The sequence below is a fragment of the Poecilia reticulata genome, chromosome 15 (genome assembly GCF_904066995.2).
Source record: "Poecilia reticulata chromosome 15, P_reticulata-male-v2, whole genome shotgun sequence".
In the NCBI taxonomy this organism is placed as follows: Eukaryota; Metazoa; Chordata; class Actinopteri; order Cyprinodontiformes; family Poeciliidae; genus Poecilia; species Poecilia reticulata.
Window position 1 is genome coordinate 16,343,007 of NC_088844.1, and position 26,552 is coordinate 16,369,558.

Here is a 26,552-nt window from a genome sequence, read left to right on the forward strand (position 1 = left end):
TAAGCAAAGAAGATCTTACCAGTTGTTAAGCTATCTCGGGAATCCATTTACATAAAGTAGTGCAATTTTATTTTTGAAAAATGCATTTAATCTTTATAAAATAAATAAATAACGATCTCATGATACCAAATTAGGGGGGGAAAAAAGAAAAATAATCCCAACATTATCTTTTGTTTTTGGGGTTCCCAGACAGATTCTTCAAAGGATCAAAATAAAAAACCTGATTATGATAATATAATGTAAGATGTAAAAACTTGTATATATAAAAACTTTTACTTTTATGTAGAAACTTCACTGTCCTGCATTAAATTAGTTGCCATGCTGGCCGGGCTAAAACACTTTAACAGCTGTTTTTCTATAAAAAAAAAAAAAAAAATATATATATATATATATATATATATATATATATATATATATATATATATATATATATATATATATGTGAGCACAACAATGTATATTTTCCTTGTGTTTGCAGAATATTTTTTTTATTTTAAACATTGTAGTAGGTGGCTGGTGTCTTTAAAATCCCTTGTCCTGAAGCAGAACTCAAAACATTATAATACTTTAAAACAATTAAAAAAATATAAGTAGTCATATAAATAATTATAAAAGTATCAATAAATTAAATTAAAAATCATTTTTATATGTTTTCCAACTCCATTTAAATTTGTCCCTAGTTTTTGTCAACACCGTCAGACATAAGAAGAATGTAAAAAAAAATCAGGCATTATTGGGGGGCACCAGAACTTCTGAGGACCCCATGACCACTTCCTTTCTTTTACTTTGTAAAGAGGGCTACTTAGCTCTCTGGTTAGCTTAAGTTATTCTTTAGTTTTTTCTTCTGTTTTATTCCTAAGTTGTTCGTCACAACCATGATGTGTCAACACCATAACTGACAATTTACAAAACTTTGATGACATTTTGTGAAATAAAAGCTTAATTTTGGTATATTTTAAAGATTTCATGTACCTGATTAGCTACAATATGGCCTCCTTCAGAATAACGTCATATAAATTGAGGTAGTTTGGCTTTTCGTCAACTCCGTCAGATGTCAACTCCATCAGTTTTTGTGACTCTTTCAGTGAAATTGTTGTCAAACTCACTTAAATGTGCAATTAATTAATTTTAATGTATTTTACATAATTTGCATTACTTCACATGTATCAAGTATTTATTTTTACTCACTAGTTTGTCATCACCTTCAGATCTGCGTCAACTCTGTCATGTACGGAAGCGCATTGCTATCACGCAGGAAAAAAAAAATTCGAGCGCTATCACGTTATAACGTGATACGTATCTTGTTAAAACGTGATACATATCACGTTATAACGTGATACTATCTTGTTAAAACGTGATACATATCTTGTTAAAACGTGATAGTTATCTTGTTAAAACGTGATATGTATCTTGTTAAAACGTGATACTATCTTGTTAAAACGTGATAATTCTATGTCCAGGAAGTGGCGGTATTATGCTAGGCTAGTACATTGGCTGACATGAATTGGTCAGGTTTCCCTTCATGTTTGCTCTACACGGATATGGATGCTGCTTTGCATTGTGGTTAAAACCATTAATAGCTACTCTGAGCAGGATCCTACACAGAACGGGGCTGCACAGAAGGAAACGTCAGTTTGGTTCTCTAGCTGTGGCGGCGTTCCTGACTGTCTGGATCGAAGCTGAAGTTGGCTTCCGATTGTAGCTTCTGATTCGGGAATTTGGAGAGGCCATTTAACCTGACAGTCATGTTTTTGTACTGTGGGAGGAAACCGGAGTACCCGGAGAAAACCCACGCAAGCATCAGCTCTACCAACTACACCACTGTGCAGCCCTGTAAATAAGTAACTAATCATGGAATTAGATTTAACATGCAAGTGTTAAGAAATCACCTGATATGCTTTAAAAACAAACATACATCGACACTTCAAATCTGGAGTAGATTATTCTACGCCAGTGGCAGAATATTTCAAACCTAGTTTGTGATTTGTGAAACCTTTATCTGAATTGTGAAACTTCAAACATGAGAGATTTAAAAACCTTTTCGTATCTGGAATGCATTACAAATGAACTATCACATTTACAATATTTGCTATTATTTTAGCCTGTTTTCTTTCATTTTTTTGTCCTAGAGCACCTGCCTTTCTGTTTGGCTGTTGTGGCTTACAGGGATGCATTTTAACTTGAGAGGAAGTATTTTATTTTGAAGAATGCTTAACACGATCTAGTTTTGTCTTTTGCCACTATCTAGCCTTCTGTTGATTTCGGTTGCTTGGTTACGAACAGCCGTTGCCGTTGTTCAGCAAGTGTACTGTTAAAAAAAAAAAAGAAATCTGAACAGAAAATGTTCAGCAAATACATCTGAGCCTCCGTTATAATCGCTCTTTAGCCATTTCCCGAATCAGAAGCTACAATCGGAAGCCAACTTCAGCTCCGATTCAGACAGTCAGGAACGCCGCTACAGCTAGAGAACCGAATTGACGTTTCCTTCTGTGCAGCCCCGTTCTGTGTAGGATCCTGCTCAGAGTAGCTATTAATGGTTTTAACCACAGTGCAAAGCAGCATCCGTATCCGTGTAGAGCAAACATGAAGGGAAACCTGACCAATTCATGTTAGCCACTGTAAAAGCCTAGCATAATACCGCCACTTCCTGGACGTAAAATTATCATGTTTATACAAGATACGTATCACGTTTTAACAAGATAACTATCACGTTTTAACAAGATACGTATCACGTTTTAATAAGATACTTATCACGTTTTAACAAGATAACTATCACGTTTTAACAAGATATGTATCACGTTTAACAAGATACGTAACGTGATAGCGCTCGAATTTTTTTTTTCCTGCGTGATAGCAATGCGCTTCCGTAGTCATGCACTGTCAACTCCATCAGATGGACTTTTTGTTGTTTTTTGTTTTAAATATTTTTTTTGTTTCTTGAGAAGCATTTGTCTGTAAAACTGAGTAAAAATATCACTAATAGGGTCATTAAAAATATTTTTTTATTTATTTTTGTCAGATGGTGATGACAAAGTTCTGGGTCAGGTCGATTAAAAATTTTATTTTTAAAAAAATGTTGCAACTGGGAGCCTGCACCTTAGCATCTGTACATTTCCAAAACATTATTTGTCATATTTGCATACATAATGTTAAGAAATAATAAAAAAATTGGGGAAAATTAAAACCCATTTTGTCCCTATTACCAATTTGTGTATGAAGTCCATACATGTATCATGAAACAAAAGACATCTTGGTGAATATATAATATATTTTATTTTGTAACTCAAGAACAAAATTGAAAAACTAGGACATGTACTTTTCTACACATTTGAGCCAATTGGACGATGAAAAAAAATTGCATTTAAATTGCATACAATGCAAACTACAACAGCACATACACAAGTAAGTCTGGATATATCTTAGCAGAATCTGAGTCTATTTACATTTATTGTGTTCACTATACATTTTTACACACACCTGTGTTGTCATAGGTGTCCATATGGGGAGGTAGGCAGCTAAGTGCAGATCCTCGTCTATCCATTTTTGTGAGCATGTGCACACGGCAAGCATATCATTTCAGCCTTTTCAAGACGAGTGATCAGCATTGCTTTACCAAGGATCTGCTATACGTTCATGACGGGAGTTAGCTGTAGCAGTGAGCTCTGTGGTCGGATAGTGCTGCTCTTTGAATGCAGCTTCTCCAGGTTCTGCAGGAAGCCCCGTCTCTTGAGACCTTCGAGGATAACGGTGTTGCTCGATGCAAGGCTGACACGAGTCCTGCAAGGAGCAGAAAAATACCACTTTGGTAATGTGACATCATTCAGCACACGACCAGGTGCACAGAGAGTTCAATGTCAGGAAAGAAATTATTTTCTTCCTCTTCGATTTTAAAATGAGTTTTTAAGTGCCGCGCAGCAATTACACATAATTATCAGCAATGACTCCCTGCTGTTCAAACACTGGATGCTATAATTGGCCACAAGGTGTTTGCTCAGCTTTATTGCAATTTACCTTAAAAGTACAACAGCGCATTTTGGGAGTGAGGCCAACCACAGACATGCAACCCCAAGGTTAACAAACTTCATTTCTGTGTTTACATTGGCCAAAGGCACTTCAGAAAGGCAGGCCGTGGTGTGTGGGCGCACATCTGGAAGGGTACGATGTTTTGTGAAAGTTTTCACCCCTCTTGGAATTTTTCACATTTTGTCACGTTACAATCTCTAACTTCTGTCTTTTATGGCACAGAGTAGACCATCACAAAATAATTCATATTTGTAAAACTAAAAGAAGATATTTGGCTTTTGATTTTTTTTTTCTAATACATATTAAAATACTCAGGCCCTCTGAGTCAGTACAGATCCGTCTTTTTGCAGCAATTGCAGCTTGTGGGTCTTTGCAGCTTCTTGCTACCACCTACCAACATGGTTTCACCATGATTATGGAGTTTTGAGGTTGATGTGCAGTTTAAACTTTCTGCCACACATACAATTTTGCATGTAGGCCAAAAAAAAAAAAATTATCTGAGTTTCATTTGACCAGAGCAACTTCGTCCATGCTTCCTATCCACAACATGGCTTGAGTCAAACCATAACGCTGACTTCTTTTGCTTTTCTTTTAACTATTTTACTATTTTTTTCCCTCTCCTATTGAGGCCAGATTTACAGAGTGCACAGCTAAAAGTTATAGTCAACAGATTCTTCCACGCGAGTTGTGGACTACTGGTCACACACATCTGTTTTTATTTACAAGCGATTTGAAAATTCTTGTACACTTTGATTTCCAAATTTGTGATTGCAACAAGACAAAATGTGAAACAGTTCAAGGGATGTGGATAATATGACACAACATGTACTGGCCTTAGAATTCAATGGCTTTCACACTATATTAATAGGTAAGGGTGTTGTGAGGAATTACATAATCATTTTTACATTATTTTTTAATAAAACATACATAAAAACATGAAGCACTCACCGAGGGGAATCTATTCCACTGTCTCCAGTAATGCTCTGGTTTTCCACCATTTTCTCGGCTCTTCTGGCCCCAGTTGGTGCACTCTGGACGGCTTTGTGGGTCTGAGGAACACTATTCTCATCAAAGCTGTCCGGCCGCACTTCCTGCACATCCACAGCCCAGTGTGCAGACTCGCCGTCACCTTCGTCGGCTGATTTTCGGACAGTCTCTGAGTCTGATTCGAGCTCGCTGGCCTGGCAGTAGTCAAAGATGCTGCTGTCGGCACCTTCGCATACCTCAGAACAGTTTCCATTCAGAATAGGTCCACATCCCTTCTCCCCCTGGATCAATAGACCCCTCGCAGGACTTTGTTCGCAGAACGTCCCCGGTGTTCTAGTTCTTTGATGATGCGGCCTCCAGCTGCTCTCTGCTGGTCTTGAGGCTATGAGGGAAGTGTCTCTCTGGCTCGTGGGAGTAATTAGATCTGTTAAAGTGCTGTCTGTTGAGTCTTGTTTGCAAGCGGCTTGCGGTTGTTGAAACATAACTTTGTAATAGGAATGTTGATGGGTTTTAGATTCGTGGTTATTGTAAACCAGATGGTGATAGTTTGCAATACCAGTTCGGAAATCATCATCTGCTTCAATCATCTCCTCAGTGTTCAAGCACAGGGAGCTGCAGGCATCTTCCTCTTCTGGTCCATCTGCTATCCGATAGAGCCTACAGTCATCCTCTATTAAACCTTCATTGTTTGCTATTAGTGGTGTACTGTCAGGGGTCAGTTCCAGAACATCTCCTTTGTTAATGGTTCTGCTGGCTGATCGGACCTCCTGCTGATCCTCAATAGTCACAGAGAGATCCTTTGGCTTTGGGATATTATCTCTTTGTTGAGTGGAAAGTCGTAGGGAGTGTTTCCGCTGTAAAGAGGGCTTGGGCCATGGCAGATCTGGATTATGTGGAGGGTTTATTGCAGACTGGTATGGATAGGTAGGGGAAACACTAGTCATATTGGAGTGTTGCTGGATGATAGTGGGACTGTCATCTTTCATTTTGCCTTGGTCTGGTACATTTTTGTACTGTTGGACATCTTGAAAATATTCATTTGTTCCCTCTCTCTCCCAAATCTCCTTGCTGCTGTTTTGCTCTTCTTGACGCCGAACTTTGTCATCGATCCTGAGCGTGCTGCCATGTAGATATGCTGAGCTGTATTCCAAACCAAGCTCTCTGCTGACCTTCTTGTCTGGCTGGAGCAGATGTTCAGCGACAAAGTCTGCCTCATGGTCACAGTCGTATCTGTCCTCAGACGAGGGGAATTTCAGGCCATTCTCTCCTTCTGCTGCCATCAGTTTTGCCCGATGAGGGTCCCATGACTTGGAGCGGTGACTAGTTCGTTCCTTTCTTCCAGACATAGATGCTTTGCCCTGTTTGACTTCTTTGGCCTCTCGTCTTCTGTGCTCCCTGTTGGTGGGAGCTATGTTCTCAGCATCCTTGATTGGATGAGTCTGGAAAGGATTATCAATGCGTTTCTTGTAGAGACTCTTTCCCTCAACATTCCCAGGCTCCTCTACTTGATCTGCAGCATCAGCAGAGATTTCTCCCCTAAGCCTTGTTGGAATCAAATCCTCCTCATCTGGATAAATGTCGGAACATATGGGGGCCTTGCTTTTAATCTTCTCTTTTTCCCTTTCCCTTTGCTTTTCTCGAGATGAGTGGACCCTCCTCTTGCTACGAGAGAGCTTCTGAGACAATCTTTTCCCTCCACCGGCTTTAGACAAGTGGTGATGCCTGTGTTTGGAGTAAGTTAGGATGTCGGTTGACATTCCCTTGTTAACTCCCTTGTCTTCGCTGTCCAGACCTCGATCCAGAATCTTGTCCACTCCCCTTTCCCTTCTCTCCTCCAGTTTCTTCATTAGGACAGTGTGCCGTGTCAGGTTGTCCACAGTCAGTTCAGGGTTGATGCGTTTGATGATGGCATGCTCCAGGTCTCGGGGCAAGTTGTTCAAGTCTTCCTCATCTCTTACAGGCCACTCCTCTGGAGGGAACTGACCTGAAAATGATGCATACTCCTTCTTTGGCTTCTCCTTTTTAGCTCCATTCCTCCTGAACAAGCTGAGACCAAACTTCCTCACAGGTTTATCTTTTTCTTTCCGATTTGTGGCGTTTGTAGTGGCTGTTGTTTTGCTGATCTCACTAGCTTGGCAATCAGCAGCTGTGGATGTGGACTGATGCTGCACTGAGGGCTTATGATCTGATGCCCGGGGCCACTTTAGGCTTCTTCCCGTGCATTCGCTTATGGACACAGACACAGAATGCTGGTCGGGAACAGTGGAGGGAGGGACTGTGGCCGTTTCAGTGGCGGCAGTGGTGTTGGGGGAATTTTGATGAGGGCTAAAACAGCTGCATGACCTGCAGTGGGCGACAGGGACTGTTTGAGAGCCCTCAATGCAGACTTCATTGCTCAAAAGGTAAGTTACAGGAGGGGTCAGAGGAGGGTCATCTGTAGAACCAGAGGTCCACCAGTTCTTCTCTCGAACCATGTTGTTGGTGATGAAATATGTCTGAGGCGTGACAATGAAGTAGCCCTCGCCGGTGTGGTAAATCTTGCGCTCCTTGATCAGAGTTCCGAGTGCGTTATAGAGGATGTCCTGAGTGGGAATGGTTATGCCTACGACACAGAAATACAGAAGAGTGTGACAGACAGTGAGTGGCTAAGAGGATACATTTTATCTAGCCATAAGATGATTCTATCAATCAAACTAAAGTACATTAACATGTATATGTTGTTTAAGCGATTTTTTAAAAACTGTTTTGATACTTTCAAATTATACATTGTGTCTTTACAAAAGTATTTATGCTCACTGAACTTTTGTCATCCAACAACCACATACATCAATGTATTTACTTGGGTTTAAAGTAAAAAAACAAACACAAAGTAGTACTTTATAAAAGGAAGAACAATGATACATTGTTTTTAGATTCTTTACCAAAAAAACCCTAAAAAATTTGGCATACTTATGTATTCAGCCTGAGTTAATACTTCAAGGAACCACTATTTGTTGCAATTACAGCTCCAGGTCTTTTTACTCATTCACAGAACAGCAGCATTTATGTTGAGATTAAATTACACATATATCGTTTACTAGTTGGGTGGTTCCTGAAGGCAGTTGGTTGTGCTGGATTTTATTTGATAGTGTCCAATATAAACTGAATGAAATTGATACTTTTTGTTTGTAAAAACGTACCTTATTTTCCTTCCACTTCATATTTATGCACTACTGTGAGTTAGTCTAACTCTAAATAAAATTTGTGGTTGTAATATAGCAATATGTAAAACGCTACAGGACATAAGAACCATTTTGCAACCAATCTTAGGCTTTTTGTAAATTCTCTCTGTGTCTTGATTTGACAGGTAATTTCCTTAAATGTCTGGGGATGCACTAGAGAACAGCAGCTGCACACAACTGACAACAATAATGTTGAAAGAGATACAACATTATTGTATCTCTTTCAACATACAGGTTTTGAAAGCAGTCAGTACTGCTATACAACACAAATATGCATCATTTCTAGAGTTTTTGCCTTGTTTATTCATATAAGACAATGTAAGTGAAAAATTAGGACTATGTACTAATTTTAGATTATATGTTCACGTATTTATGTTTCATGTTCATACATAGTTATGTAATCCTTTTTTATTTACCTCTAGAAAATAAATTGATGTAATTACAGATAAGCCACAAAAATGTGTTTGTTTTGAACAAAAATGTTAGGACACCTAACCCCATAACAGTTCAACAGGCCTTTCATTTAGCTTCTAATTCATAGTTATTTTATGTGAATTTCTCAGTATTGTTAAATTTCTTACTAAATATCTAAAACTATTAGGGGAAAAAACAACTCAAGCTGTTGTAGGGCTCTCTCATTTTTCACACAGTTTACTTTTTAGACATGACATTTGAGAAAATGTTTTATGAATTACCCGGATGGGCTTTGCTCATGTAGTTGACAAGCGCCTCCTGGGTGACGATTATCTGGGCAGAGTTCATGTCGGAGATGACAGAGCACAGCACTTCAGCCAAGGGAATGAACTGCGACTGAGGAACTGGGGACATCTGCACTGGGGAGAGGTCACCTGAAACAAACACATATCATCTTTAGGAGCGGGTGAAACAGGTGGGGCTCGCTTCAGGAGATCTAAACACACCTGGGTCAGGGAAGGTCTCCTTCCAACCGCTGTTGCCAGTGAAAACAATTCAAAGTACCGAAGTTGACATTCTTGCCCTAACCACCCTCTAAATCATGACCGTGGTGGTCTATTTGTGAGTTATATGAACCGTGCCTGACTTGCTTTTCAAATTCCAGCAATATAGAGACGGACCGCAGAATTCCCCGACTCCCACAGAAACAGCCACAAGTCCGCCTGCTGTGCAGATCAGATATCCTGCCACCCATATCATACGACCATGTACCCCCAGGAGCAGCATTTACACAAACATGTCGCCAACACAAAGAAAACGTATAGAAGTGCTACACTAGATAATCTGTCTTTATATCTACGTCTTACGTACAGTTTGTTGGAAATATATATGCATAGCAGTTCTTGCATCATTGCTTTTAATATAGTCATTTTAGAAACTTTGCATAACCAAAACAATGGTTCACAGTTTTCCCACGAGGAAAAAACCCCCAATTAAATCAATGTAGTGGTTACGTTAGATGAAGAAGGGGCCAAGCTGTCGACTGATCACCACGTGAAACCATTTTGGATCCCTGGCATGAAAAGCTCCCCAGATGAGGGGTGTAAATTAGGAGATGGCCCTCATTTTTAGATCTGAGAAAATTCCTTACTTGCTCTGATGTATGTTTAGAGAAACTGAATCTAAATGGGTCTCCAATGAAGCTTCCAGGAGGTTTGGTCTAAAGTTCATCGGTGCTGTTGTGAGGACTACCAGAAGACACGTTGATGGCTCCAGGTATTTATTTTCCTCTGAGGAATCCTAAACCAACAGACATGTCGGGAAGACTGCTGTTTCCATGGCTGCAGAAGCAAAAACATTAGAAAAATTTGGAAAAGCAATTTCATTTTTGGTTGTCTGACCTGTGGAGGAAAGTTTGACCTTTCCTCCACAGGTCATACTTTCCTATGGAGGAAAGTATGACCCATCCCAGGTGGTGTTCTACTTTGGAGGTGTTTCTGGGTGTTTTTGGGCATGCCCCACTAGGAGACAGACACACAACTCAATGGAAGAACCACGTTTCCCTTCTCACTCTCAATGAACAAGAGAGTGTTACTGGGAAGAGTGATTTCTGGGTTTCGTCTGTGACCTGATCTCAGATAATGAATTACTATTTTCTCAGTGATAACATAGAAAGAAACAGCTATATTTGGTTTGCCTCATGCTGCCTTGTTGAACTAGATACTGTGTGCGTCTTGTTGGAAGGTCACTATCATCAAAATCACTGATATTCTAACAAGAAGCAGGGGGGAGCACCAAAACAAGCCACATTGTGCTGCTGGTGAATGATTAGCAAAGGGACTGAGTTGTCTCAAACGCTTTTCTCGAGGGTATGTGCGTAACCTTACCCACAAGAATGGGAAATTGGTTTTAGTTAATCAGCTACACCACACAGATATTTGAATCCCACCACATAACCAGATGGACCTCCAACTTGTTTTTGTTTTTTCACGAGTTTTAGGTTTTGGGGGTTGGGGTCGGGAAGAAAATTTCTGCATAAATTATGTGGATTTGGAATAAAACTTGAACATGTGTAGTGTCTGTGTGACAGCGAGCGATTCGCCCCTCAGCCCCAGGGCCGCTCACCAGAAACATTCCCAAGCTCACACTTGAAGCAAACTAAACATTTACAGCCCTCACACTTGAGCCACTTACAGACAAGGCAGGGAAAATATACAACTAATCAATTGTGTGCCCTGGTGAAGCATGACTAAACACACACACACCTACACACACACACAGGACACTGGTACCGACAGGTCACAGCTAAAAGTCCAACTAGTCTGTTGCATTAAAGATCAATAAAATACACTGAAGCCTGCGATTCAAACGGTATATACTTTTGCAAGGTCCGAATAATTACATTTAACATGCATGGAATTATATAATTATTTGACTTTTTGATGAATGTGTCAAAATGACATCAAAATCAGTCCTTTGATACTCATCGAAATCGATTTAAATTTAAAACCTAGATAAGAAACATTAAACACTAAGTCAGTATAAGAAAATATCAGTGCGGCGAGCTCTCTTAAAGCTCACAAGACTTACAGATAAGGTTACGTCTTTATAAAATTGATCCTGAGGGATTGTAAAAGTAAGAAAACATCTGCGCTCCCTCAGCTGAGACAAGGCATTAAGCTGCCTAGACCTCAGCAGAGATATCTTTATAGCAGCTGCACTCAGCAATGAATTAAAGCTGCTGACTTAGCTCCTCATTGTTATTAACTTCCTATAGGAATGTCTGGCAGGCTGTGCACATAAAGCACCAATGTTTTACCACTCTCAAGAGTCACAGGTTCAACTGAGATATGACAGAAAGAAAACGTCTTTATGCCTGGGAAAAATGTACCTAGTGCACTTTTACAGCAGCATTAATTCCAGTAGGTTGAAAACAAACCTAGATCCAAGGATATTTTCAGAAACCTGCAATGATGACCTGCATTAAATAAATACTTTTATTCCTAGGGAAAAAGGTGGTGTGTAACAGAAAAAAGCGGGACAGTGGAGGATTAGAGTTTGCTGAATCCAACATTAGCAGGCGTGACCGCCAGGGAGGGTCACTGCTGTAACCGCCTTCTCTCCAGGGGGAACGGACCTCTGTGTTGCTGTAATTCAAGACTGGGAATCCAACATTACACCCTTTGTCATAGCCGGCATGAATACCCAGCTGAGTGCCATGGCAACACAGTCCTGATCTTCAATGGGAGGGGAGGAACGGCGGCTCCAGAGTCAAAACAGGATGAGACTTGTGTTGAAGCGAGGCAGCATAATTTCAGTGGAGCCCCTCAAAGAGGCACCGATGGTCTGCACTCAACATGTTTAATGGAAACCACATATTATAGAAGGGCATAAATTAGTATTCAGCCCCTTTTTACTCTTATACATAAAAATACAATTTGGAATCAATCTTTATTGAGATCTCTGTGAATACAGTGGTTCTTTAAAGGTTTTGGATTACTGTTAGAGAGCAATCAGCTTTACCACAGTTACTCTAGAGGAGCTGCAGAGATTTACTGCACAGGTGGGGGAGTCTATTCACAGTCAGACAGTCAAATCTGGCTTTCTTGGGGAAGCTGCTTAAAGAAAACTTCTGTTGACAGAATGGCAAAACATTTTCCATTCGCAGTTTGATCGAAACCAGGCAGGAAACACAGCAAAGATGTGAAGAGAAGGTTCTAGACAAAAGATACAACTCTTAGCTCATTGGCCAGAATGCATCACCCTGATGCCTATGGGGCATGAGGCTTTAGGTAAACGTATTCTTTATTACTGAGAAATACTCCTAAGGAGTTTTAAAAATATATTTATGCGCCTCATTTGAATTGAATGTTTTCTTGTTTTTCATATCTTGTAGAGTGGCTAACAGAAATGGGTCTCTACGTCACCTCAGATTTATAACTTACTGAACCAGGAAGTGATGGGTCATTGAATAGTGGTGTCTAAACACTTTGACCAAATTAACACAGAAATGTTTCAATATATGTCTAGTTGAAGTAAAGAAAGAGGTAAATACAGACTTTTTTGTTCTTCTAATCAAAATTAGATAACCTCCTCAATTTTACCATTGTTACTGCTAAATGTGCCTTAATACTAATTTGGTGTGAAACTGTTCTGATAAACAAACTTTTGCATAGCCTCGCATAGACAACAACACATTTCTCCCCAAGTCAAACTACGGGGTTCATAATCTGCTGTCTGGGGAACACGAAGAAGAATTTCGAACTGACTGTTCATGTTACAGAGATGATTGACAAAGACCTTCTCTCATCTTCCCCACTGAAATGTCTTTGGCTGATGAACCTGATCAATGCCACATGTATTCACATGGCTGTGTTGGTTAGCAGGCCTCAGAGCCACATGAATCCTATTTCAAGTGTGATTACATTAAGTTTAGTCCCCTGAAAAAAGAAAAAAAGGAAGAGAAAAACACAGCAAACAATATGCAGGGCCTCTGTCAGCTGTGGAGCTCCAGATTGTCCAGACTGAAGATAGAAAAGGTGAAAACTTTCCAGGCATGATCTAAATGCTTCACATTTTAGGTAAGTCCATTCTAAATCACAATCCGCTGAAGCAAAGATGCTGAATACGAATAAAAGAAACGCGCTTCATTTGCCCACAAACACGCATTTGGAAAAACACATCAGAAACACACGAAACAGCTAAAAGATGAAGCTTCAGACTAATACTGTATGTCATTTCTCTGCCGTCTTGTTGCTGTTCACGTTTTGAGAACAAATGCATGACTACATCTTCAGCTTAAAGATCATTCCCAGGCTTTAACAAAGTCAGTAACAGGCTCGCTTGGATTTGTTGTGTCATACAGTCTAGCAAAAGCCCCATAAAATTTAATACGCTGCACATTAATTTAAAATATATTTTTCTTATTAGTCATGGTGTTGGCATCTCGACACCAACTTTGTTTTCCCACTCAAATATATCAATAAATCTTGAATAAAACTTATTGAGGAGAGTCTTTTGGGTGATCCATGACTTTTCATCAAGTGGTGTTATTGTAATCGTTTTTGGGCTTTTAAACGAGATGCATGAGTATCTCTGAGGGTTAGCTATCCAAATACCCATTAAATACACTGTACTTCCAGTTCCCTTATAAGATCATCTAATAACTATGAAGAGTGAAAGAGGTATTTTTTTGTGTATATGGGATTTTATTTTATAGTACCTAGTTTCTTAGGAAATGTAATGAAATGTCTTTTTTGGAATTCACATCTCTAATGCCGTTACTACAATAGTGCATATTATTACCTTCCTAAAGTAATGGTCTAAGTCATTTTTTTGCCAAAAGTGTTTGTTTTCTTTGCCTAAACATATTTTAGAAAGAGAGAGGTGATTTTCTTTTCTTTTTTTTTTTTGCCTAAATAACTTTTGGCCAAAAAAAAAAAGACTTAGGCCATTATTTTAGGAAGGTGACAAAATGCTAAACTCTCTTTCATGTGAAGCCTTAAAATGAGTTTTAAGGCTCATTTTAAGGCTTCTTAAATGATCATGATTATTACCAAGACAAAAAAAAATTAATCCTGACTAGGACATTGTTACTTTAATTCCCTTCTTCTTGACACACGAGGACTAAACAATTTTCTTAAAAACAGTAATCAGTTTATATCAATGTTTATACTTTGGTTTTGTTTATGCACTGAGATAAACAGTGCATAAACTGTTTATCTCAGTTTATGAGATAAACAGCGCATAAACTGTTTATGAACACCAGTATTTGTGCTACTGGTGCTTCCTTCCTGAAAGCACCGGAAGCACAAATATCGACTTTGGAACGAGCTAAATAATTAACATCTGTGAATCAGGTGATTCACAAACTGACTGAATTGATCACTGAGCAGTCTGAAACTCAAAAATGTGAACTCAAGTTCTGTTTCATTTTGACATGAGTGCAGTGCACCACACCGGAGAGTCTTTCTTCATTGCTACTTCCTTTCATTTGTTTACTACAAAAAAAAAAAATCCAACATTTTTGGCCGTTCTCCCATCTAAACGCTTAAATGGATCGCATTGGTATTAGGAAATATTGAATTACGCTGCTTGGTCTCGGGGAAAGTACAAAAAGAAACTCTTAATTCCTCCTCTCTTTGCTGTTGCAGGTGAAACCTAGCTGAAATATCTGCTTTGTTTTTCTCTCTCCAAGGCATCTGGGAAGGCTTATGCTCTCAAACACACACCCTCTTATCTTACCCCGCTATCGTCTAATCTTCTGGATTCCACTTAGCCAACGACATAATCTTCTCTCTCCCTCATCATGAACACACAGCACGACGTTCAACGCGATCAACGGCTAAGTCCCTCCCCGACTCCCATTGACTGAGACCTTGTGAGCGCCATGCTTGAGTGTATCTGCAGATTGTACATGCAAGATTTGAGGTAAGTCTCCATCGGGACAATGTCGAACATTCATACGGTGAGATTTAGTGTAATGAGAGTAGATGCTAGCTGTAATTTATGTCCCTAAAACCTCCCACAACCACTTCCCACTTTGTTTTCAGTGATTTTGCTTGCATTACCCCCACCTCCCATTTGATATGTGTTTGTGTGGAGGGGGTATCATGAGTTTTTTTGAGGCTCTTTACGAGTTTGTGTCTTTCACTCGCAGAACAACACACACATGTGGGCGTTGCAGTTAAATGACCCAATAAACTTAGTGAAAAGATCCCTTCAGAAAGCAACAAGAGGCCAAATGTCTCAAGAAGCAGACCAACACAAGTTATTTCCTGCCCTTCCTTCCTGAAAGCACCAGTAGTACAAATATCGACTATGGAACGCGCTAAATAATTAACAAGATAACTCTACTCATCGATAAGCAGTAAAAAGAAGAGTATCTGATCACTTTACAGCTGTATTGATTGACTTCCAGCGATAAAATTAGTATTTCAGACCAAATCGTGGTCACTAGGTAAATATTTAATCATCTCTATTGATGGGTCAGCATCTGAGAGGAGAGTTAATATGTTTAAACATTAAGAGAGGTGCTAGGAAAGGGGGAAGAGTCCTGATTAATCTTTGCTTAAACACATTTATGCTAAAGGAATGAACGTTAGCAACAGTTGAATAAAAAAAAACAAAGATTCATTAGCTAAAAGGTATAGTCGGTGAAAACAAACAGGTCAGGTTTGTGTTGGTTCATGTCACCATGGAAACCTTTAGTATGGCAGCGACCTGCCAAACGCAGCACAAAGACAAAGAGGGAAAAGGAACAGCAGCAGAGGGGCTGCATGGGTGTCTGAAATCCTTATTTGACAAAATGCTGCATTTGAATTTTCATCTGTGCTGGCAAGAAGCCAGAGAAACCTCTGAAACCGATCCATTCAAACATCTCAGCTCACATAGTTTGTCACCACAGAGTAACTAGAACAACCCCTAGAGCTGAAACCTCATTAAATATTGTTTTCAACACATGATGCACACAAAGTAACGGAAAGAAAAAAATGACGCTGTATTTGAGTTAGTATTCAAAGACCTTTTCGATTAATCGGCTCTGTTGCAGAGACTGGTAACAACTGCATGTTGTTACAAAGAACGCCAAGTCCTGATTTACTTGTTTGTAACTTAATATCAAAACATCCCAACGCCAGGAGACACATTAAAAGCACACCATTACCCCATCGTTTTTACATCGGTCCTCTTCAGATTTCATAGACCCCACCCTATATCTGGTTCTCTTCGGCTTTTATGGAGCCAGAAATTAATCCGGAGTCTGTATAGCCCCACAGTTGGTATTCATAGCAATCTGTTTCCCATTCACCCACACCCAGATAGAATAGGTTTAACCTTTTAGCTTTCTAGTAAAATCTGATATGAAAACCGCAGACGTTGGTTGGAGAGTGCATTTAGAGAGAAGCAAACCATCTTTAACATAGACGTAAAAACTCTAAAAACTCTAACATCAAAGCTAAGAACAGTCATTATTTCATCAAGAAATACACCAGTCTTATATATACTTTGTTTTGAGTTTAACTAAACATCAGATTAGCTGCATGTGATTTGGTGCATAATTGGGGACAATAAAATATACAACTGAGAGTATTAATGGCACTAAAGTCTTTGTTTTTGAGACTAAAATGTAACTCCAGCCAAATTCTCAAACTATGGTTCTCTACATCTTGTTCACTGACTGAGTCAAAAACAGCCTTTGTGTGTAAGTGTGTGTGTGTGTTGTCATTCAGAGTTCATATGATTCATTCAAGCATGCTGTGCTACTTTACTGATTTGCATTGTTTTTAGTCTTTTCCGTATATGAACTGTATCATCCCAAAGGCTCTGCATTCCCAGAAAATCCCAGAGAATAAAGACAGGAAATGGAGAAGAGGAGAGCAGAGAAAGAAAACGTAATAAAAGTGCAGCCTGAAGCTAAACCTGGGAATCCCTGTTTGCAGGTTGTCGGCGTTTCTCCGACGACACCTCACCACTAAAACAAAGACACGCACAATAAAAGTTGGTTTCAGCAACTATTAATCAGGACTGATAACATTCATTGGTTGCAGATGAAACCCATTTCCTGCTGTTTAACTGGGCTCGCGCTGCAGCTGATCCATGTGTTTATTATCTTAGTTCTCAGAGCAGTACCTGCCATGTGATGCATTGCTTTTTAATGTCCAACAACTGGTCCGCACACACAATTTGGCATAATTCTTCCAAGCCTTTTTTTCCCTTTTCTGTTTAACCACAAAAACACAGCATTCTACTAATCACAGAAACAAGTAATACATGTTCCAATGCAACATAGTTTGACAGCAGCAACATGAGAATTTAAAGATAAGTCTCCTTATGAGAAACCTAAGAACCTGCAGATGGGATTAGAGGTAAACCAACATATCATCCAGCCAATAAATTAGGCCGGCTGATATTCTGGCCCAGAAACAGAACACCGGTCTGTGTGAGCTGCTGGGGAAAAAAAAGGTGCAGAATTTAATTTGTTTCAGGAGTTGGAACCAGCATGGCATCACGCACGGGTTATGTAAGTCGACACACTGCGAGATTCGCTAATTGTTTGTGGAGAGCTAGCGATTTTTTAGCAACTCGACCGATAAAAATGTGTTGTGTACAAACACCGAAGAGACTGCTTCAAAAGCAGAGATCATTAGTCATCCATTTGCACAATAAAAATGTTTTTGGGGGTATTTTTCAAATTATGTGTGGAACATAAAAAAGAAGGGGATTCGTGCAAGAACAGCCAGCCACTGTAAGGTAAAATGTCACAGTGCTATTGGTTTAAGAGTTTATACCAACAAGCTTATAAAATTAGAACTTTAATGTAAATCAAAAGAAACACCTTCTGTTTTATCATTTATGATAAAACCTCCAAAGTTTTCCTTTTTCAATTGTTATTTTTGAGTCACAAATATTGTCAGATCTCTCTGAAAACATAAAATCCTAAAAATTACTAAACAATAAGTCTCAGCATCTAATGAACTAAACAATTATTTCTCGACTCAACAGATTTGATACAACAGTCAACAGTATGGTTATGTTTATTATTGTGGCCATTAAAGTGGTAACCATGGTGCTGTTCAGGGAGGTTTCAATTGGAGATGCAGGAGCGCCCAATAAGCTAAGAACACCTGGGTACCGTATCGATGCGTGTTTCTCCATTTGCTCTCTGAGAAAAGCCCTCTGAAGCAAAATGACCTCAGGGTGGCTTGTTACCAGCAAGGTTGCACCCTTTGACCCCTGCTGCTCAGTTAGGACAGGGTGGGCCATTTAGAGCCAGCAGAGCTCAGCAAGGGGTGTCATGGCTAATAAGCTGACATCTGGAAGAGTTATGACCATTAGTGGAGCGCTCTGAGACTTTGACCAAACACCCTCATGAAAGGCAACACCCCCTGTGTTAAAACTGCGCTTTCAAGTCAAAAGAACAGAGCAGCAACGAGGCCTGCTGCGGTATGAGCAAAGTAAATGACCTAAAGCCTAAATGAAGCATTTCAGGAATGTTTCACTGCTTCATGGCATGGCGAGGTAAATGAAACATACTGTTTGGAAAGGAAACCAGGCTTAAAAAGGCGAGCAGAGCCATGCTCTAGTCCGTAAGAGTCACAGCTGAGGAGGTTTGTGCGGCATGCCAAGCAGTGCTCTCAATGGCAAAAGTGAGAATTGATTTGTGGCAAGAAAAAGGGTCAATTAAAGAGAATGATTATAAGAAGGACACGGGAAACTTCCTACCCTGGTTCACGGTATGGATACATGCTCCTCCTGTCACTAAGACAATGGTAGGACTTTAAATAATTAAACCAGTAAATGCCATTATGGAGCCTTAAGCTTCAAAAGGAGAGTTGGTAGATTGTTTCCAGTGTGAATGCACAAACTATTTTCAATTCAAAAGATTTAGGTAAAGTATTCATTAAGTGTTTTACACAGTGGGAAAAAGCAGTTAGCTGGTAAAGACATTCTGCCTTCAAACTGCGCCAACAAGGATCATTACTGAACTATATAATGGTTTTCAAAACATGTTCTTTCATTATCTCCAAATGGCTGCGCAGTGGCACGGCTGCCTTGCAGCAACAGGATCATGTTCAAATCCCTTTCTGCATGTTCTTCATGTACATGCTTGGGTTCTCCAGGTACTCTCATTTCCTCCCACACTCCAAAAACAGCACATATTCAGTTTCTCTAACTTGTCCTTAGGTCTGTGGGCATCCATACATGACACTGTGTGTCCTTGGTTTCCATGCCAAACTGGAATATTCCACTTTGTCTCAATTGGAGATAAAACTGAGTTGCTGGGGGTGAGGATGGTGGAATAAATATGGAACAAAATATATCAGTAGGAGTCATATTGACAATGTGCTTTGGTAGCACAATACATGCACAAAAAGCAAAATGCAAGGTACTGATTTTTAAAAAACCACACTTTCACATTGTCACTGTATTTGTCAAAATGTTTAAGCAAAATTTAATCCTGTAATAAACTGATATGCAACACTTATTCCTAATGTAAGAAAAACACAAACATTTTTCAAGTTACAGTTATATAAAAGTTACATGCAAAATGTATTGCTATGATTTAATCTGATACAAAGCAGAAAATATTTAATGTCTACACACTCTACTACTTGATGGGGTTACAGACATCCCATGACAAAACAGAATAAAAAACTCAGTAAGTGTTGTAATTTTTCCACATGCAGAATAAAGTACATCATTGTGTCTTTTTACTGTGGCTTTAAAACTTAATAAAAGTGACACTCCTTTAATTTCAGATTTATCAATGACTGAGTTTTTTGGCAACAGACTTGTTTACCAATAAAACAATGCAGGACTCCAGACCCTCCTGGGTATTTGGAGGGGAATTAGCAGTCACTTTAAGGCCGACTGGGACATATAATCTGTGCAGAGTCCTGTGCCTTGCCCCCTGGGTTCTCCACCCAGAAGGCCGTGCCAAGTAAACCTCTCAAGAGAAGCTTCGTAATCAAGTGTCTGAACCATCACAGCAGGCCCTGAATGTGGAACATCTCAGGGTTAAATCCAAGCACCCAGCAGAGATGCTAATTTGAAACATTTGCATTTGTGATCTTTGTTCGTTTGGGAGAAGGAAGAGAATCGCCAAGAAAGACCAGATATCCCTGCTAACCCTGAAAAACTTGCTCTCACAGAACTCAGGCCTAAGGTATCATTCCTCAATTCTTTAAATAAATCTAGTTAAGTTTGAAATCCAGCACCCAAGCTTTCACAGATGGCAGCTCATTTAAGTCTTTGTAATAGAGTGAACCATCACATTTCCTCCGTGTTTGTTTAGCTAGACCAAAATCCTCTGCTTTAGTCTTTTTATGTTGTTAAAAAAAAGCACATTTGCTGGATTTAATAAAGATCAAACAATTTTGCTGACATAAAAGTTAATCAGAAACATTTATTGAAACAAGTTCCACAAAAACTGTCTTCCATTTGTCCTCTCACTATTTGTGCTTCCTTTATGCATCCCAGGTGTTTACAATAAATATGTCATCTAACCAGGATCACTTTAAAGCTGCAGCTTATTATCCACGGTACAGTTAGAGCTGTCTAAACTGTCACGCTGGTCATTGCTGACATAATCTTGTAGGATGGATGAAGAGACAGGAAAACAAAGAAGACTTGAGAAACACCCAACAGACCCAATTTGAAGAGGTCATTCCCAGTAACACTGGGGCCCGTTCCCACAATGATAACAAGCCAGCCTGATCATGCTAACTCCTTCTCCTGTCTGCTTACCTCACCACCACCACCACCAACAACCAGCACCCCTCTCCACCCTGCCTTCACTTCTCCCAATCATGGACGATGGAGCAACAATCTGTGCAGACTCAGGCTGGTAACTCTGATTATCAGACCAGCAAGAAATTATCCAAGAATCAAGCGGTTATGTTGTTGTTGGTTTTTCCTTTTTTCATTGATTGGGGGTCTCGTCGGTTATGTCAACCAGCCGCAGCCGCATCTGGCTTGCTTCAGCTTCACGTCGCCTGAAAAAGCCACTTAACTTGGCGGGGCAGTAAAAGCACGTCCCAACCTTGCTCCGTCCTGGGAAAGGAAATAGGGCTGTTTGAGAATTCACTGTAGCCTATAACTCATAACATTTCTGTTTTGCAGACTGACATTTTTATATCGGGACAATGTCAAGGCCTTTAAATTCCCTACCTGATATCAATCTAGGAGTCAAACTTCCACAGTCCCTGGCCGGCAGTGAAACGCAGAGGGTATTAATCCTGGTAGCAGGATAAGCAGCCGCAGTCAGCAGCCAGTTGCGTGGTGATTCACCGCTGACCAGCTCCCAATGAGAAGGTCATAAACCAGGCTCTGACAGCCGGCCAGAGCTGGTTTCCATACAAACTGCTGAAAAGAATTTGTTACAATGGAGCTATAGGCTGGAATGTACTGAGGAACCACCTAGTGAGCCGAATCAGACAATTTTCTGCTTAATCCAGATCATTGATCAACTGGCAGGAACCTCAAAAGCCAATCTCCTTCTGATTACAGTCAAGCACTATCAGGATAACTAAAAACTCAAAGCAGGCTATTTTAGTTTCTAGTGAATTATTGACATGGATGTGAAAAAGAAGCACAGAGATGTAAGAAGCCATTTAAAAGAAAATGTCTTTTCTATGACATATCAACATGTATCTGCAGCTCATACAAGCTGAGAGAGAGGAACAAAGACTTTGACAGATAACAGGAAGGGTACAGCAAGGATGCTGTACCCTATCCTTTTAATTTGTAAAAGGGACATTCACAAAATTTGGAAATGATTCCTTTTGGAAATCTTTGATTCAAGATAATACCTTCTCTGGGGAATACAAATGGTAATACAATGGCTAATTACTAATGTCAGCTTGTAATCATTTAGCTTTCGCTTTAAAATGTTGCATTGCTGCTTCTCTCACACACAGTTTGACGGAAGGTTAAAAAATTGACAAAACGCAGATTGAAAATTGGTGACAAACATTCTGATCAGTATCTCAAAACTATAGATAAAACGTTTGCACAAATTTGTTTTTGTGAATTTAGAACACAAATTACTTGATATTTTGACGGCTGTCTTGCATCCAATGCATCTCTATGTCAATGATGGCTAGCTCAGTTTCACCTTTGCCCTATGCGCTGTTTGTTTGTGAGCTAAATCAAAGTTTAGGGTCACAGACTGTCTCACACCAGGATGGCGTGTCAGCCTCTGCCACACCCCCTCCTCTCCCGCTTCACGCCCTCCCATGGTCTCCCTCTGTGTGGTCTTTGCATTCCTCCATTGACTTGTCTGTGCACCGCTCAGTCTTGGCAGAGCTGCCGGGCTGACACAGAGTCAGCAAGTAGATGGTACAAACATCAAAACCTTTCATAATGCAAGTGTTGCTGGGACTGTGAACGTCCAAGATCTAGCAGTTCTGAATCATAAAATCTGAATCTTATAGGTCCACTTTTTTGAGTGGAAACTCGAACTCCAGTTTTAAAGTGAGGAAATATACCATGTGTATCTCTTTGGAATAATTAGGTCAAAGACCCACAGAAGGTCGTGATTTTCTCCAGCAGTGTGTGCTCTCCACATTACCAACCTATGAGCTCAGGCTATAAGAGGCTGAATAAAGGGTTTCCATGCCTACGCCATTGTTTCATCTCAGCTATATTCTGCCTTAAAGCGCAGCCAGAAAATGGAGGCAATTACAAATGATTACACTAAGCTTTGGTAACAGTAAATCAAGAATACGCTGGCCTGTGAAGATTCTTCAGACTTCTTCTTTGCGCCCCCACAGTGTTTTGAAGATTGTCTGTTAAATGTAATAATTTAATGCAGGTTTGACCACTGCTGCTTTAAATTCAAAGCGCAACACAGGATGGATCCTTGACTAAACAAAATGGCAACAAGAAAACCAGTTGTGACTACAACTGCTTGTCCCCCAATGACAAAACACCGACCTGGGTGGGAAGCCATATCACTCATATCTGCAGGCCAATGCGACAGGCATTTTCTGGTGCAAAATATGAAAGCTTAAAAATGTGCAAAACTAAAAGTTGTTTCACAAAATAATTTTTTTAGCAAAAAATTGTTACGTCTACTTAGATTTAAAAATGTACACTTGTGTAATTAATGAGGATTGATATGAAGTCCTTTTAATCAGGAGTGATGGAAGTGTTTTCTGGCTGTGGCGCCTGTCCCCCACTTGTTTCTGCACACTAAGACAAGCCTACTATGCTTTTGCTCACATTAAAGGGTCACAAAAACCAATCATGCTTGGGAAACTCAAGGAGCGTACCCCTCATCTCCTAATAAGGCGGTCTGAAACTGAAGCTGAGCTTATGACCAGCATATCCCCCTTTTAACCCTAATTCAGACCTCCCAGTCTGCTCCAGTGTCCTTTCAACCGCAGAACCAATGTGACAAAATATTTGTCACTGGTAGCCAGGACGTCCACATGCCGCCCAGGTTTTTGTGTCCAGAGGGACTGTCCACGTCGGCAGGGACAATCATAACCTAAGTATGAAGATGGCACCAAACACACAACAGACAAAGATCACAAGGACGAAGAAAAACTTCAACAAAAGTTGTTTTAAGTCGTTAAGATCTAGAGTGTTCTTATAGCTTTTGTTTTTCTTCTATAAATCAATTTATGTTTTATTTTCTGTTTTTTAAAAAAAAAAAAAAACATTGTTTACACTGTGATACAATTAAACCGTGGTACATTTACACAAAGTTATCACACTGTGATAAAGTCTCACCAGCCCTTGAATGCATACCATCATGTAGACAGGCTTTATTATCTCCACATTTTATTTACTAAGCCTTTTGTCATTAAGCTTAATTGAACTTTATGGCTGGTCCAATAAAACTCCAGAGAAAATAACTGTGCTCCATGTGTTGGTCTCTGTTTATAGTTTCACACACTTTTTCCCCCCATTGTTATAAACGAATTCTAATGGGAGGTAGACACAACGCATTGAAGACACCTTATTTTCACATTTCTTTTGATTGCAGCGACTGTGCGGAGTAAAAAATGCAAGGCGTATCGATATGGTAAAGAAAAAAAAAATGATATCACTAGTTACGTACCAACAGCTTTAATAATGAATCCCTTTGGTGACCTCAGAGCCCTGCGCATCCACGCCTCCCTCAGCACCTCCAAGTTGTTTGCGTTCCCTTGAATGAAAAGCACCAAGTTTTCCATCCATCCTTGAAAGTACACCTCCGCCATGGCCTTAACGAGTCTCTTATTCCAGAAACTGCGCGAGTTTTGAGCTTTAAAATCGGCAAAGATCTCCTGGCCACTCGGAGCGCTGGGCTTCCCTTCGACGGCGCGTAAACTCTCCTCGTCCGGGCCGAAGACCACGGCGAGCGAAGCTCCGGAGAGCTGGACGAGCCGCTGCTGGTGGGACATGTCTGAATAACCTTTACCTAGCTCAGGACGGGAGCGGCCATGGTCTAAATCGAAACGCTCTCGTTAAAAGACGAGTTTCCAATAGAAAACGCGCGGTGGACAGTGGATTTAGCCATGCATTCCTCTCTGGGGGCTGTGAACCCTGCAGCCAGCGCAGCAGACGGGGAGCGGAATGGTTTGTGTCGGCTTCCAGGGGAACGAGTGACGGTGGCCGGGAGGAGGAGGAAGAGGAGGAGGAGGAAGGCTCATCAGCCCGTTAATGCTGCTGCTGCTGCCGCTGCTGGGACACACACACACACACACACACACACAGGTGGACCTCCCACCGACTCCTCACAGGTGTGTGTCTGCTGTCAGGTGGAGTTCCGCTTCAACTAGTTTTAAAAGAGTCACGGCGAAATAACAAAAACGCTTTAAAGAAGAAGCGGACTTTGTTTCAACAGATTAGCAAGTATCGGAGCTGAGCTACATCTGCTAGGCAGCGTGTCAGCAATACTCACAATTGTGCATTCTAATAATTTGAATGGACAAATACAGTTCTGATTTAAGTTCAAAGGATTAGGAAAGGAGCCCAGAATTTGTCTACAAGTCTAAGAAAAATGTTTCTGTAGTCATGAAAACTGAAGACTAACACAGGCCGTGTGAGTGTGGTCTTCAAATCCCAAGAGGCAAAGCTAATTTGAGTCATCTAAATTCATGGATTTATGTGTCTCTCTCCTCATTATTTATTTTGTCTTTGTCAGACATAAATAATTCAACACGAGGAAAAATGTATTCCCAAGGACAGATGTGACAGAAACTTGACTTATAGCGTTTCACAACAATGACTTCGCTGGAGAAAATGCTGCTTCAGCCACAGGGAGCACATTTGGTGCTAAAATCAGAACCATACCCTCCCGTACTCCTAACCCCATTAGCCCCAGCTTGTTGGTTTTTTTTTTGGGTTTTTTTTTCTGATGCTGAAACAGGGACAGAGCCTGAAGCGCACACAGACACACACTTCATATATCTCAGAGGGGCCAGGAGCTTTGGTTTCAGCAGCACTCCGGCCCCTGAAAGGTCTGCATGGGGCCCGTATGAGCCTCAGTGGGGCATTAGAGCTTTTGGAGGAACAGGATATTACGCTTCCTCTGTACATCACCTCGGCCTGCACAGGATGAATTATGTACAGTCTGTTCCAGGAAGTGAAGGAGTGAAGTTTAGGGAACATGGAGAAAGCTTGTCTTGATTTTCTGGCTAATGAGAAATTTGTTACAAAAGTTTAACCGGGTGATAAATCAAAATGTACACTTTCTGATTAAGATGCTCTTACATATTTCCCTGCCTTACTGTCTTAAAACAACGTCCTATTTGAACACAGTCCAAATAAAGACTAACTTATGAGTTGTGTGGATTGCTTTTTTTGTCAGATCCAACAGTTCCATGTTGGACATAGAAGGTTCTGGAGTCAGAACTAAGCCTTGGTCTTGTGTGATTTATCCATTAGCCTGTAAATGTTGAGTAAGTCTACTAAAATGAGTGGATGAAGCACTTTGTGAACGTTTTAAACCACCACCTATATATATTTATGTTTTCATTCCAGAAACCCAGATTTGTAAGTTTTCCAAGTTAGTATTGAGCAACAAATCTCCATGCTTTCTAACGGTCTTTCAAAGTTTTGCTTTTGACTACTCCTGCAGTACTTTTGCAAACTACTGTACAAAATCCTCAGAGCATTACTCTGTAAAGAACATGTCTGGATGTGAACATGTCTCTTCATTGCCTCTTTCTTTCAGGTGATTTAAAGTCCGACCTTTCCTCTTAATTGTGTTCAAACGTTGATTGATTTGTTTGAGTAGTGATCAATGAATGTGCCTTTACAGCAGTTTATTATTTAGCGCACTGGAGGAGGTTTAAGCTGGAAAGCTGATCACTCATTGATATCAGTAAAGTATTCACTGAAGTACAACGTTCAGACGTCTACTATTTAATTCTTGTGCAAAATAAACAACTATTATAAAGGGACAACCACTTT

General features: G+C 40.1%; 1 protein-coding gene across 1 annotated transcript; it reads right to left on the reverse strand.

The window, feature by feature from the left end:
* Window positions 1-3,250: 3,250 nt before the first annotated feature.
* Window positions 3,251-25,032, reverse strand: stox1 (storkhead box 1). The gene is made up of 4 exons (XM_008429584.3): window positions 24,214-25,032; window positions 8,927-9,079; window positions 4,972-7,612; window positions 3,251-3,777 (listed from the first exon to the last, which is right to left on the reverse strand). The coding sequence occupies exons 1-4, from the start codon at window positions 24,536-24,538 to the stop codon at window positions 3,624-3,626; spliced, it is 3,273 nt and encodes a 1,090-aa protein (XP_008427806.1). The 5' UTR covers window positions 24,539-25,032; the 3' UTR covers window positions 3,251-3,623.
* Window positions 25,033-26,552: the final 1,520 nt, after the last annotated feature.

Excerpts from the sequence above, each read along its gene's own strand:
- stox1 (XM_008429584.3), bottom strand. The coding sequence starts at position 24,538 with ATGTCCCACCAGCAGCGGCTCGTCCAGCTCTCCGGAGCTTCGCTCGCC. Across the intron at positions 9,080-24,213 it reads ATTCATTATTAAAGCTGTTG|GTGACCTCTCCCCAGTGCAG; the intron begins GTACGTAACTAG and ends TGTTTGTTTCAG. Across the intron at positions 7,613-8,926 it reads CATGAGCAAAGCCCATCCGG|GCATAACCATTCCCACTCAG; the intron begins GTAATTCATAAA and ends TCTGTGTCGTAG.